The sequence below is a fragment of the Nothobranchius furzeri genome, chromosome 2 (genome assembly GCF_043380555.1).
Source record: "Nothobranchius furzeri strain GRZ-AD chromosome 2, NfurGRZ-RIMD1, whole genome shotgun sequence".
NCBI lineage: Eukaryota > Metazoa > Chordata > Actinopteri > Cyprinodontiformes > Nothobranchiidae > Nothobranchius > Nothobranchius furzeri.
This window is the reverse complement of record NC_091742.1, coordinates 81,107,662-81,121,721: the sequence shown is the minus strand read 5'-3', so window position 1 is coordinate 81,121,721 and position 14,060 is coordinate 81,107,662. Positions and strand designations below refer to the sequence as shown.

General features: G+C 37.6%; 1 protein-coding gene across 1 annotated transcript in view; it reads left to right on the top strand.

The window, feature by feature from the left end:
- LOC129165488 (zinc finger protein ZFP2-like) overlaps positions 1-13,853 on the top strand; it is a 32,302-nt gene extending 18,449 nt beyond the window's left edge. The window contains exon 2 of the mRNA XM_070548057.1: positions 9,283-13,853. Coding sequence (XP_070404158.1) covers positions 9,283-10,814 — 1,532 coding nt within the window. The 3' untranslated portion in view covers positions 10,815-13,853. The remainder of the gene's footprint in view (positions 1-9,282) is intronic.
- Positions 13,854-14,060: the final 207 nt, after the last annotated feature.

Genomic DNA, 14,060 nt, shown 5'->3' with positions numbered 1-14,060 from the left:
AGCAGCAACCTGACTTTGGCGGTTCTGCTGCATAGCACTGCCGACAGCTAAGAATAAACAGCGCTTGTGTGTGTGTGTGTGTGTGTGTGTGTGTGTGTGTGTGTATGTATATATATATGTATATATATATATATATATATATATATATATATATATATATATATATATATATATATAGTAATGATGGGTAGTTTACATCTTATTTGTGAACCATAAAATGTGAGATTCCATAGAAATATGAAATATCAGTCTGATAGATCTTTGAATATTTTAACCAGAAGATCAGAACTTTTTATTGCAGTGATTACTGGACACTTTCTTTTAACTCAGATAAAAGAGAGAGAGTCAGGTTTATAATAGTTAAGAAATTTATTTCTACACACTTTAAACAAGTCTAACTGTAAACACTCTGTGTACTGATGAAACTAGGTGGAATTAATTAATTAATCTAGGTGGAGTTAATCAATTTCCCTCTGGGATTAATAAAGTATTTTTGAATTGAATTGAATTGAGTTGAATGAGACATGAGATGAATGGTGTATGTGTGGAATGTTGTTTTCAGAACTCTCGTATCCGGAGAAGCAATTAGTTCTGAGTGGGAGCGAATGTTTCGCTCTAAACTACGGTTGGTGATTTATAAAACACATTAAACGCCATCTGTCGGTCTACGTACTCACAGGCGAAGCCTCCGTTCAGATCCAGAATGTCGAGATCCGTGGACCTTCCTTGGTACCGAAGCCGTTAGAGAGAGCAGCAGTGCCAACCAGACTAGTCTTGGAATTCTTCCAGGTCACGACAGGTTATTATTGGCGTCAGCGAGACCCTGAAGGGGTCGTGAGGTTCAGCTTTTATTCTGAAGGAACCGCTGCGGTCAGGTGTAACGTGCAACAGATTTTATCCAGCTTGTCAAGGTTCTTATGGTTGTAAAGGTTCCGGATGGCCTGTCCAAAACTTCTCTAGAACGCTTTGAACTGAAGTAAAGGTGACGTGGGGATAGTTTTTATAAATGTCATATTTTGGTTTACTGGCAAATCAGAATTTGACATGCAAAAGAGGGCTTATACAGACACCACAGAAAACCATGCCTTACATCAGAAATGTAGGTTCTGATTGTATCAGACAAAAGGAAATGTGAAATGTGACTTAACATAACTCTATGTCAATGTGTCTAGTGCAGCTGTCCAAAATTATAATTAAGTACTACTATTACGTCCCCGGCTCTCTAGGAGAGATGAGGAGGGGAGTAATAAAATTAGTGTGTGGGATAAATAATAACAGAGTGCTATGTCGCTAAAAAACAAGGGATTTATTACAAAATGAATGGAATATTTACAAAGAATCCAAAAAACAATGCTATATACAAAACAAAAGGAGCTATATTTAAAAAGGGAGAAACTGAAAACGCCACCCCAGAAGGGGGTGGGAAGAAAACCGAGAATAATAAATATATATATTCAAAAGGGGAGATCCGAGGTCAGGGTCTAAAGCCGGTCCAAAGTCTATACGCCAAATGGTCTAATCCGAAATCCAAATCCGAAATCCTATTGAGAGCAAATCGAAGACTAGCGAGTGAACCGAGTTGTACCAAAATCAAACCGAGGAGAAGAGAATAGTATAAACTGTTCCCAGTCTACACTACCCTTGACCTTCTCCTCGAACTGGTGGCTGGGAGCAGCTTTTAGCTGCTGCCAGGTGATCATCAATGATTTGGAACAGATGGGCACCGGGAGACGGGCGAGACAAAGGCCACTGAGGCCATCTTGTGGCCGAAAAGGGACACGGCACAAAACAACTACTGATCACAGGATTATAATATCAAGTAATACATTGTCATTTCACAAAATGATTGAATATCTGATTCACATTATAATTTGCAATAACTAACGTTGTTTGATTATGTATTTATCAAAAGAGTTCTCCGTCTAGTCTTGAGCTGTAAGGAGGTGAAGCAGTTTAGATGAGCAGAGGACATGAAAGGCCTTGGGCCAATATCTCATGTAGATTAGGCCTCCCGACGGAGACATCACGTCTCCGCTCGAGCAGACAGCAGAGCATGACCTTTCAGGCCAAAAACAGGACATTTTGTGACGCTACAATTTATATATATATATATATATATATATATATATATATATATATATATATATATATATATATATATATATATATATATATATATATATATATATTCGGGCTGGGATTTGATTAAAAATTTTAATCTAATTAATTACAGGCTTTGTAATTAATTAATCTAAATTAATCGCATTTTAATCGTTCAGGAAAATGTGCTCTCAAAGTAAAACTTTTAATTAAAATTATGAGACAGAGAATCAAACATTAGACATGGTTATTACTGTAAACTAAAGCTTCTAATAATAAAATGCATTTTAATTATTCAAATGTCACTGTGTGATATGAAACAAAACCCAAATCAACTAGAATTTATAATTACAAATAGAAAACACCTGCAAAGGGTTCCTGAGCCTTTAAATAGTCTCTCTGTCTAGTTGAATGACTGAAATAAGTTTGACTTTGCACCAGATTCTAATTTTTCCAGTTTCACTTGTTTGTATAATTGGGAGTTTTTATTAGCATTTCTACTCATAATGTAGTAAAAACACATAAATAACTAGAACTGCAAGCAGTTATCAACGGGTTCCAAGCCCCCAGCGCCAGTCGCCCACCCGCCCCGCCCTCAACTTCCCCAGTCCTCACGCGGTCCCGCCCCAAAAACACGTTCTCCCGCTGGCGTCCCGTCAGCTCACTTCAACCGGCGCAATGAAAGTAACACTCAGGATACGTCATTAAACCTGCAAAGCCTATACACATATCTTTCAGAGGCATGGCCGACTTCTCAATCATGATTGCAATGGAATTCCACTGTTTCCTTATTAAAGAACGTGAAGATTTAACGAGTGATATTATCAAACAATGATCTATACATAAACAGAATATTACAAATAACATAAATACTTGATAATGTCTTTAGATTTAAAAGATTTTCAACAAAAACTATGAGTTTCATTTTGTGACTTACTGACCAAATGTTTTAAAAAATCGTGAAAAATACATAAATCATCCTAAAATTACCAAAATATTCTCACATGGCAGTGTTAACATGCGGAATAATATGATGTTGTTTTTAAATCAGTAGACATGGCCGACTTCTCAATCATGATTACAATGGAATTCCACTGTTTCCTTATTAAAGAACGTGAAGATTTAACGAGTGATATTATCAAACAATGATCTATACATAAACAGAATATTACAAATAACATAAATACTTGATAATGTCTTTAGATTTAAAAGATTTTCAACAAAAACTATGAGTTTCATTTTGTGACTTACTGACCAAATGTTCTAAAAAATCGTGAAAAATACATAAATCATCCTAAAATTACCAAAATATTCTCACATGGCAGTGTTAACATGCGGAATAATATGATGTTGTTTTATAATCAGTAGACTCAAAGCTTTTTTGACGATAAATTGGGAAATATAACTATAAAGGTCGCAACAAAAAATAAAATATTCATAAAAAAATAAAGCTACTTTCTAAAATTAGGAGAAAAATCTCAGATCACCATAGGTACATGTGGAATGTTGTAAATGGCTTATATTTACTGTATACCTAAAAAGCTTTCTAACAAAAATTAATTACGTTGTTGTCCAACTATACAGAAAAACTGGTAAAAAGTTAAAAATTCATTAAAAATCTATGCTTTTGTACAGAAATCTCAAAATATTCCCAGGTTGCCTCTGTGATGTAAGAATTCTTATTATATTTTTGTTGGGGTCATAAATGTAAAACTGTACTTACAATAAAATAATATTTGCATTAGTGGCTGTAGACAAAAATATGTCCTATAATTAAACACTAGGGGGAGCTCAAATCAAGACGACATTTTTTTTGTTTCATAAACCACCTAAGAGTGAACTTTGTGGCAAATTACAAGAAGATTGTGAGAAAAGAATTTGCGCTACAATTGCTAGCCTAAAAATGTATTTTCGTAAATATAAAGCGCAAACCTCTTTGTGGAGCTGCGGCTTTCGTGACATAAGCTCTAGCCTATCCAGTTAACACAATCTGGAAATTTTGATTGATTTTTAGGAAATTTTTCAAATTTGAAATTTTAAATGATCATAAACCACGCCCACTTTGATCAATCATTACCATATTGATAATGTAGTCTTAAGACTCTATAGTGATGACAGCCACTAAGTTTCCTGCAGATCCATTTAGCCGGTTCAGCAGTATAATTTCTTCCCAGTTATAGCGCCCCCTATTGTTTAATCAAGTTGAAAACCAGGACATACACTTGAATTGACCTTAGGTATGAATGTTATGAACAGCTTTGAAAAATGTCAAAATCTTTTGAAGTTACGCTAAAAAAACTTTTTCATTCCCAAAAAATAATTTTAAAAAATCATATTAAAAAAAATAAGCAAATTATCCAAAGTCCCTTCACATCTTTTGGTCAGCTGCTCCTCCTGTCTTGTCAGGGAAAGTTGTGATGTGAGGAGTTAACGAAAGTACGTTGGAATTACTATGCAAATTTCTACTAATTTGCATAAGTTTAAAACATTTTTTAAAATACTCATCTAAATTTGACTGACTCATTGAACACACTGGATGAGATCATTTGTTTTTTTACGAAAGAAATGGGGAGAAACATGCCAAAAATATTTTTGGGGTACCACAGCGCCACCTATTGGACAAAATTCAAAAAATTTTCTGTGATTGTAGATGTCACTATGACTGATATGAATTGTAATTTTCTGTATAGAATATGTATTTTTCATGAGTAAAAGGGCGAAAAAATTTTAAAGCCTATAAGCCACGCCCACTTTTTAATCATTTTCAAAATATAGCTTAAGGGTCCGATGATTAACATATGTGCCAAGTTCTGTGGAAATCCATCAAGCCGTTTAGCTGAAACAAACTTTTTGACTCTTTAGCGCCCCCTATTGGTGAATCCAAACAAAATGGGGTAGATAGGGCTTACCGCTCATACTTCATTAGTTTCTAGAGTCTCATCAATTTATCTTGAGAAATGGTGAAGATATCATCAATTACCTCATGTGCTAGCTAGCGCGCTGATTTTGACATGGTGTCATTAGCCCAATTTTCAATATTTCTGTATTTTTCTTCATCACAACAACTTACCTTAGTCCATAGATCACATGTACGAAGTTTGAAGTTGATTCGACGAAAAATGACGAATAGGTGATTAAAAGTAAGTTTTGCGTTATTTGCGATCTAGCAAAAAATCTAGTTAGGCAGAAATGGGCGTGGCCAATACAAACGACGTGCAGAATTATCCAAGGATCATGTACATATAAAGTTTTTGACTGTAGGACCTATGGTTTGGGAGCTAGTAGCTGAAACGTATTCACCTCCGCAATAGCGCCACCTAGGTGACTCGGGGTCCAAATTTTCGAATCTGAGTAGCGGTCAGGATTTTGTATCAGACTGCCATGTCAGATTTTTCCTGGCAATTTCTGGCTCCTGCCCCCATACAGACGTAGCGGAGAAGAATAATGAATAACTAGAACTGCAAGCAGTTATGAACGGGTTCCAAGCCACCAGCGCCAGTCGCCCACCCGCCCCCGCCCTCAACTTCCCCACTCCTCACGCAGCCCCGCCCCAAAGACACGTTCTCCCACCGGCGTTCCGTCCTATTTTTAGGGTGCAACGAGACTGTTTTTCAGCCCTCTTTCTGAGGTGGTCTGCTTCAGGCTGACCAGGGCCAACACTCCCCCTGCTGACAGCATATTCACACCTTCCACTAGAGCAAGCCTCTGATTGGTGGGTAGGATCAACCCACATGGGCTTATGGCATGCTCAATTCATTCTCATTCATTATCATGCTGATTATCTAGAACCTAAAAATGTCTCTGACTGCATTCCTTGCATACCTAAGCAAGGATGTGTGGAATCAACCGGGCCAAGCTGGGGCCATCTGGAGCTATCCAGGCAGGGTCGACCACGTACAGATGGGAATGGCTCTAAATGGTTGAAGGATCGATCCCAACTCTGATCAGAACGTGACATAAGCTCCAGCCTACCCAGTTAACACAACCTGAAAATCTTAGCCTCTTACATGCAAATAATGATTTTTAGGAAATTTTTCAAATTTGAAATTTTAAATGATCATAAACCACGCCCACTTTGATCCATCATTACCATATTGATATTGTAGTCTTACGACTCTATAATCATGACAACCACTAAGTTTCGTGCAGATCCATTTAGCCAGTTCAGCAGTATAATTTCTTCCTATTTATAGCGCCCCCTATTGTTGAATCAAGCTGAAAATCAAGATATCCACTTGAATTGACCTTAGGTATGGTGGTTATGAATAGCTTTGAAAAATGTCAAAATCTTTTGAAGTTATGCTAAAAAACAGTTTCATTCCGCAAAAATTATTTTAAAAAATCATATAAAAACAAATAAGCAAATTATCCAAAATCCCTTCACATCGTTTGGTCAGCCGCTCCTCCTCTCTTGTCAGGGAAAGTAGTGATGTGATTGTGTTGGACGGCCGGGAGGAGTTAACGTAAGTACGTTTGACTTACTATGCAAATTTCTACTAATTAGCCTAAGTTTAAATTATTTTTTAAATTACTCATCTAAATTTGACAGAATCAATGAACATACTGGATGAGACCATTTGTTTTTTTACGAATGTAATGGCGAGAAACATGCCATAAACATTTTTGGGGTACACCAGCGCCATCTATTGGACCAAATTCTAATTTTTTTCTGTGATTGTAGATGTCACTATGACTGATTTGATTTGTAACTTTCTGTACAGAATATATATTTTTTATGAGTAAAAGGGCGACAACTTTTAAAGCCTATTTATAGCCTGTAAGCCACGCCCACTTTTTAATCATTTTCGAAATATAGCGTAAGGGTCCAATGATAAACATATCTGCCAAGTTTTGTGGAAATCCATCAAGCCGTTTTGCTGAAACAAACTTTTTGAATCTTTAGCACCCCCTATTGGTGAATCCAAACAAAATTGCGTAGATAGGGTTTACCGCTCATACTTTGTAAGGGTCTAGAGTCTCATCCTTTTATCTTGAAAATTGTTGAAGATATAATCAATTAGGACATGTGCTAGCTAGCACACTGAATTTGACATGGTGTCATTAACCCAATTTTCAATAATTCCGCGTTTTTCTTCATCACAACAACTTCTCTTCTCCATAGATCATATGTTCAAAGGTTTAAGTTGATTCGACGAAAAATGACGAATAGGTGATTAAAACTAACTTTTGCGTTTTTTGAGATCTAGCAAAAAATCTAGTTAGGCGGAAATGGGCGTGGCCAATACAAAAAAGATGCAGAATCATCCAAGGATCATGTCCATATAAAGTTTTTTGACTGTAGGGCCTATGGTTTGGGAGCTAGTAGCTCAAACGTATTCACCTCCGCAATAGCGCCACCTAGGTGACTCGGGGTCCAAATTTTCGAACCTGAGTAGTGGTCAGGATTTTCTATCAGACTGCCATATCAGATTTTTCCTGGCAATTTCAGGCTCTTGCCCCCATACAGTATTAGCGGAGAAGAAGAATAATGAAAAATCCTCTTGCCCCCATACAGTATTAGCGGAGAAGAAGAATAATGAAAAATCCGTAGAAAAACAATAGGGTTCCAAAGCCCTTTGGGCTTGGAACTCTAATAAATAATGAAAAATCCGTAGAAAAACAATAGGGTTCCCTGCCCTTTGGGCTTGGAACCCTAATAATCCTACAAAATGACAGTAGAACATGCACAAATATGATCTAGGACTTAAATGTACTAACTTTTAACACCAGAGCAGGCATGGCATATTCTGAGAATGATCAGGAACACTAACTGGTTCCAGTTGGATGACTGGAGGTTGATGGGATGATAAAAGATCATGGCGAGGAAATAATGATCTGACGAACAGGTGAGCGGACCTTCCTTACATGGGAAGTCCTGCTGTCACGTTAAGAAGGGGATGCTGCACACCCACAGATTCAGGCCTGCTGCAGCGAATCTGGTGTGATCTCCAGCCTGATCACAACTTCCTCATTCCTCGCTGCCCCTGATTCACTTAAGCATCCACCCCTTAGCTGATGACAGCTTCAACACACCTCGCTGCTTAATGATAGTAATGCATGTGATGTTTAGACAGTGACTCGTCTCAGAAACGTATAATTCCTTGACAGAATTGTTTAGAAAATCATCAGAAAAGTTTCAGAGTGTTTCTGTTTTAACTTAAACTTCTGTTATCAACTTTAAGACATGTTGTCTGTGATCAGAGTAGTGAGGACACGGAGCGTTCTCCCAGCGGCAGCCAAGTGCCTCTCGTTTGTCTGACTACTTTCATAAACTACTGTTAGGGCACAGAATTATTCTGTCTGGTGCTTTCAGCGCTGCACAGATGTTATGTAAATGTTAAAAATATAGCTTACCGCAACTTTCGTCAAGTTTCCCGTGCCACCGGGCAGCCGCAGCAGAGACGATCTCTGAAAAATTTCCGCGACACGGACTCCGTTGTTGTCTGGAAGTTTTTTTATCCAAGTTAAGAAAAGAGGCGGACGTGTTTCCTAAATCCTGCATCAGTCCAAGCAAGGCAACTTCTTTCTGTTTTTATTCCGTTTTAGTAGTCATTAGCACTGTGCATTGTTGTGTGCGTCAGTGATATTCAGTCTATGAGGAAATCGTGCAATGACAAAGGTTCCGCCGTGCTTGAAATGCAAGCTGCGATTAAATGCGTTAATTTTTTTTTACGCGTTATTTTGTTCTAATTAATTAATCGTAATTAACCCGTTAAAGTCCCGGCCCTAATATATATATATATATATATATATATATATATATATATATATATATACATACCTTCTCATTCAATATGTTTTCTGTATTTTCATGACCACTTACAAAGGGGCCAACAAGTGCTAAACACCTCTGGGAACTCCTTTAAGACATTTTTCAGGTGACTCCCTCTTGAAGATCATCAAGAGAATGCCAAGAGTGTGCAAAGCAGTAATCAGAGCAAAGGGTGACTATTTTGAAGAAAATAGAATATAAAACATATTTTCAGTTATTTCACTGTTTTGGTTAAGTACATAACTCCACATGTATTCATTCATAATTTGAATGCCTTCATTTAAAATCGCCTGATATAAATGGTCATGAAAATAAAGAAAACATGTTGAATGAGAAGCTTTGTCCAAACACGAGAGATTTTTTTTTATTCACATTAATCTACATTTTGTTTTGTCTTTTATCCTGTCCAGAACTTCCACAGCATCATGTCTGGGAAAACAAGATGACTCTGACTGACCAGCAGCTCTCTAAACAGAAATGGACCTCCAGTTTGTACCAGAAGGAACCAGAACCTCCACTGATGAAAGAGGAACAACAAGAACTCCTTATCCATCAGCATGAAGGGCAGTTTCTTCTGAAGCAGGAAGTTGTTACCTTCATGGAGACTTCTCCTTCTGAAGAAACAGACTGTCATGAACCAGAACCAAACAAGAACCAACCCTTGTGTCAGAGTACTACAGAAGCTGAGAACCAAGATCAGGGTGGATGCAGGAAAGAAAACTCAGAATCAAACAGCAAAGAAGAACTGACACGTAAGAAAATGTGCCAATCCAAAGATCACAGAGACAGTGCAGATGATAAAAAACAAAAAAGGCACAAGAGGGCTCACACAGGTGAGAAGCCATATCCATGTAAAACTTGTGGTAAATGTTTTAGTGTCAGTAGTTCCTTGATTAAACACATGAGAATTCACACAGGTGAGAAGCCATATCCATGTAAAACTTGTGGTAAATGTTTTATTGACAGTGGTTCCTTGACTAAACACATGAGAATTCACACAGGTGAGAAGCCATATCCATGTAAAACTTGTGGTAAATGTTTTAGTGTCAGTAGTTCCTTGACTAAACACATGAGAACTCACACAGGTAAGAAGCCATATCCATGTAAAACTTGTGGTAAATGTTTTAGTGTCAGTAGTTCCTTGACTAAACACATGAGAATTCACACAGGTGAGAAGCCATATCCATGTAAAATTTGTGGTAAATGTTTTAGTGTCAGTAGTCCCTTGAATACACACATGAGAACTCACACAGGTGAGAAGCCATTTCATTGTAAAAGTTGTAGTAAATGTTTCTCACAGAGTGCTGCTTTGATTTATCACATGAGAACTCACACAGGTGAGAAGCCATATCCATGTAAAACTTGTGGTAAATGTTTTATTGACAGTAGTAACTTGGCTACACACATGAGAACTCACACAGGTGAGAAGCCATTTCATTGTAAAAGTTGTGGTAAATGTTTCTCGAGGAGTGCTGCTTTGATTTATCACATGAGAATTCACACAGGTGAGAAGCCATATCCATGTAAAACTTGTGGTAAATGTTTTAGTGGCAGTAGTTCCTTGACTACACACATGAGAACTCACACAGGTGAGAAGCCATATTCATGTAAAACTTGTGGTAAATGTTTTAGTGGCAGTAGTTCCTTGACTACACACACGAGAACTCACACAGGTGAGAAGCCATATCCATGTAAAACTTGTGGTAAATGTTTTAGTGGCAGTAATTCCTTGACTGCACACATGAGAACTCACACAGGTGAGAAGCCATATCCATGTAAAACTTGTGGTAAATTTTTTAGTGACAGTAGTGCCTTGACTAAACACATGAGAACTCACACAGGTGAGAAGCCATATTCATGTAAAACTTGTGGTAAATGTTTTATTCACAGTAGTCACTTTACTACACACATGAGAACTCACATTAGGGCTGCACGATATTAGGAAAACCTGCGATATTCGATAACAGTGCTTAATATTGTGATATCGATATTACTCACGATAAATGAACATATACTAAAGTATGCAGTGTTGATGTCGTCTGGTGTGTGACGGCTGCTCTGGGTTTAAAGCAAACAAAAACTAATGCATGAATTCCATTACAACATAACATTTTTTGTGCAAAAATATGCAGCTGCACCTGCTACTGTATTAGCAGCAAAACAACAAACTGCATGCATGCAGTTTCTCAGTGACTTAAAAACATCACCACCACCATAAAACTTTTTCTGATGCTCCAAATACAGAAAAACATCCTTTACCAGGGTTTTTGAGTAAATAAAAAAAAAAATCAGAAAATAAGTTTAAATGTTAAATAATAGTTAACATCACTTAAATGCAACAGCAAATTCTCTCATTGCTACTGAACATTTTCTCCACTTATGTGGTTATGATATAAGGCTGTTGCTGTAATTGGGAAGTGATCTGTGCTGGGCCAAACTAGGAGAATATTAAGATTTTCTGAGGGAAAGAGAAAAACAATTGTCTACCTTTCAGAAGAGGAACTGGCAAAAAAACTGCATGGAAAATATGTGAAAACGTTTGTTTTTGACCCCAAATTGAACAAGTTTACCTAGATCTTAAAAAGCAGCTCAGATGATGAAACTGCAACTATGATTCTGATAACAAGCTAACTAATTGAACTAGCTCCTCTAAGATAACCGGCTAGCAGAGCTTCTGACTGACAGTTTATGTGCAGCAGCAAATCAACTATCCTGATTAACAAGGTTATAAAAGCTCATAAATGAAAAATCACTTTGATGTGTGGGGGAACTTTTCCAGGCCCTCTTTAGCAGGGTGGGACTGGGAGGAGAGTGCTGTAGCCTTTTAGCTGGAAGCTAACCAGAGCCACCACCCGGTGGAACACTAGCAACATGGAGGTGGGTTTGTTCACCGGCACGTGTCTGAGTCAGCCCGGTAAAAATGATTAACGACACGGAGCGGACTCGCTTTCACGTTTGAAAGCAGCGCTGATTCCAGAAACCTCAGCACAAAGTGCGTTCGTTGCTCTGAGCCAGCATGATGAACAAGGGAACGGCGCCGCTAATGTTCGGGTGTTGCTTTCCAAAAGGGTCTACGTAGGGGGCGGGCGTATTACATTAACGGACCCGTCTGATTGGCCGCATATCAGAAGGGCTACATTTGATTGGTCAAATAATACTTCCGCGTAAAAAACAGAGCTGGTTTACAAAAAGTTGATGTATGGCACGGATGGAAATGTTTGAACCAAACATTTATCGCCATTTTTGACGTGCTTTGCGATGGGCCTATCGCATGTCCTGTTATCGCGATGACGATAATTTTTCGATATATTGTGCAGCCCTAACTCACATTATATCATTGAATTGCTAAAGCCTCATACTCCAACCTGAGCTCTCAGGTCCACAAACTAGAACCTTCTAGAAGTTCCAAAGACCAATTATAGAAGTCCAGGTGATGGCTCCTTCCAGACTGTTGCACCCTGACATTGGAGTGGTCCTCCTTTTAGCCTTACGTAGTCTTGACAGTCTGGACACTTTTTAAAAAACAGCAGAAGACCCTTTCATTTAAAGCTGCTATTTCTAAATATTGTATTTTCTTATTTTTAACTCAAATTTGTAATCATCTTTCCTTTGTTTAATGGTATTTTATAAATATGTGACTTAGATTTTTATTTCTGTTTTAAGATCACTATGATTTTATGACTTAATGATTTGTTTTAATCTATGTGAAACACCATGTGATTTTCTGTCTGTGATGAGTGCTATATAAATAAAATGTACATACATGTGAAAAGCCATATCTAGGGATGCTCCGATCAAGTTTTATGCTTCCAATCACGAATTCAAAGAATGTTGATTACTGATACCGATCACACAGCTTGGCCAAAAATTTCCTGTGAAGTTATGAGTTCTACAGATATGATCTGGGCATAAAGGAACAATAACATCCACTAAAATGGCCTATATTAATTAGAAAGAAAAGGAAACAATTTTTATATAGCTCCTCTCAAGATAAAAATCAGAGGCGCTTCACAAAAACAAAACATTTTAAATATAGAAAAGATTTTGAAAAAATTCAAAAAATTGTGATTAAAAATGTAAGGAAAGGGAATGCGAAAACGAAGAGGAAAGAGAAATCGGTGGATCCCGGGCAGAATAAGGAGGGTGATGGTCACATCAAAGCCAGCCTGAACTGGTGAGATTTCAGCTTCTTTTTAAAGGAGACCACTGAGTCCAATGATCTCAGGCTCAGGGGGAGAGAGTTCCCGAGCCTGGTGCTCTGCACAACCAGGCTTTGGTCAATGGACCTCAGGGACCTGCTGGGGGTGTAGGGACTGAGAAGAGAGAAGATCACCAATGTATGATGGAGCTTGTCCATGTAAAGCCCTAAAACTAGAACCAGGATACTAAATTGAATTTGACTGGCAGCCAGACATGGAAATGTTTGAACCAAACATTTATCGCCGTTTTTGACGTGCTTTGCGATGGGCCTATCGCATGTCCTGTTATCGCGATGACAATAATTTTTCGATATATTGTGCAGCCCTAACTCACATTATATCATTGAATTGCTAAAGCCTCATACTCCAACCTGAGCTCTCAGGTCCACAAACTAGAACCTTCTAGAAGTTCCAAAGACCAATTATAGAAGTCCAGGTGATGGCTCCTTCCAGACTGTTGCACCCTGACATTGGAGTGGTCCTCCTTTTAGCCTTACGTAGTCTTGACAGTCTGGACACTTTTTAAAAAACAGCAGAAGACCCTTTCATTTAAAGCTGCTATTTCTAAATATTGTATTTTCTTATTTTTAACTCAAATTTGTAATCATCTTTCCTTTGTTTAATGGTATTTTATAAATATGTGACTTAGATTTTTATTTCTGTTTTAAGATCACTATGATTTTATGACTTAAAGATTTGTTTTGATCTATGTGAAACACCATGTGATTTTCTGTCTGTGATGAGTGCTATATAAATAAAATGTACATACATGTGAAAAGCCATATCTAGGGATGCTCCGATCAAGTTTTATGCTTCCAATCACGAATTCAAAGAATGTTGATTACTGATACCGATCACACAGCTTGGCCAAAAATTTCCTGTGAAGTTATGAGTTCTACAGATATGATCTGGGCATAAAGAAACAATAACATCCACTAAAATGGCCTATATTAATTAGAAAGAAAAGGAAACAATTTTTATATAGCTCC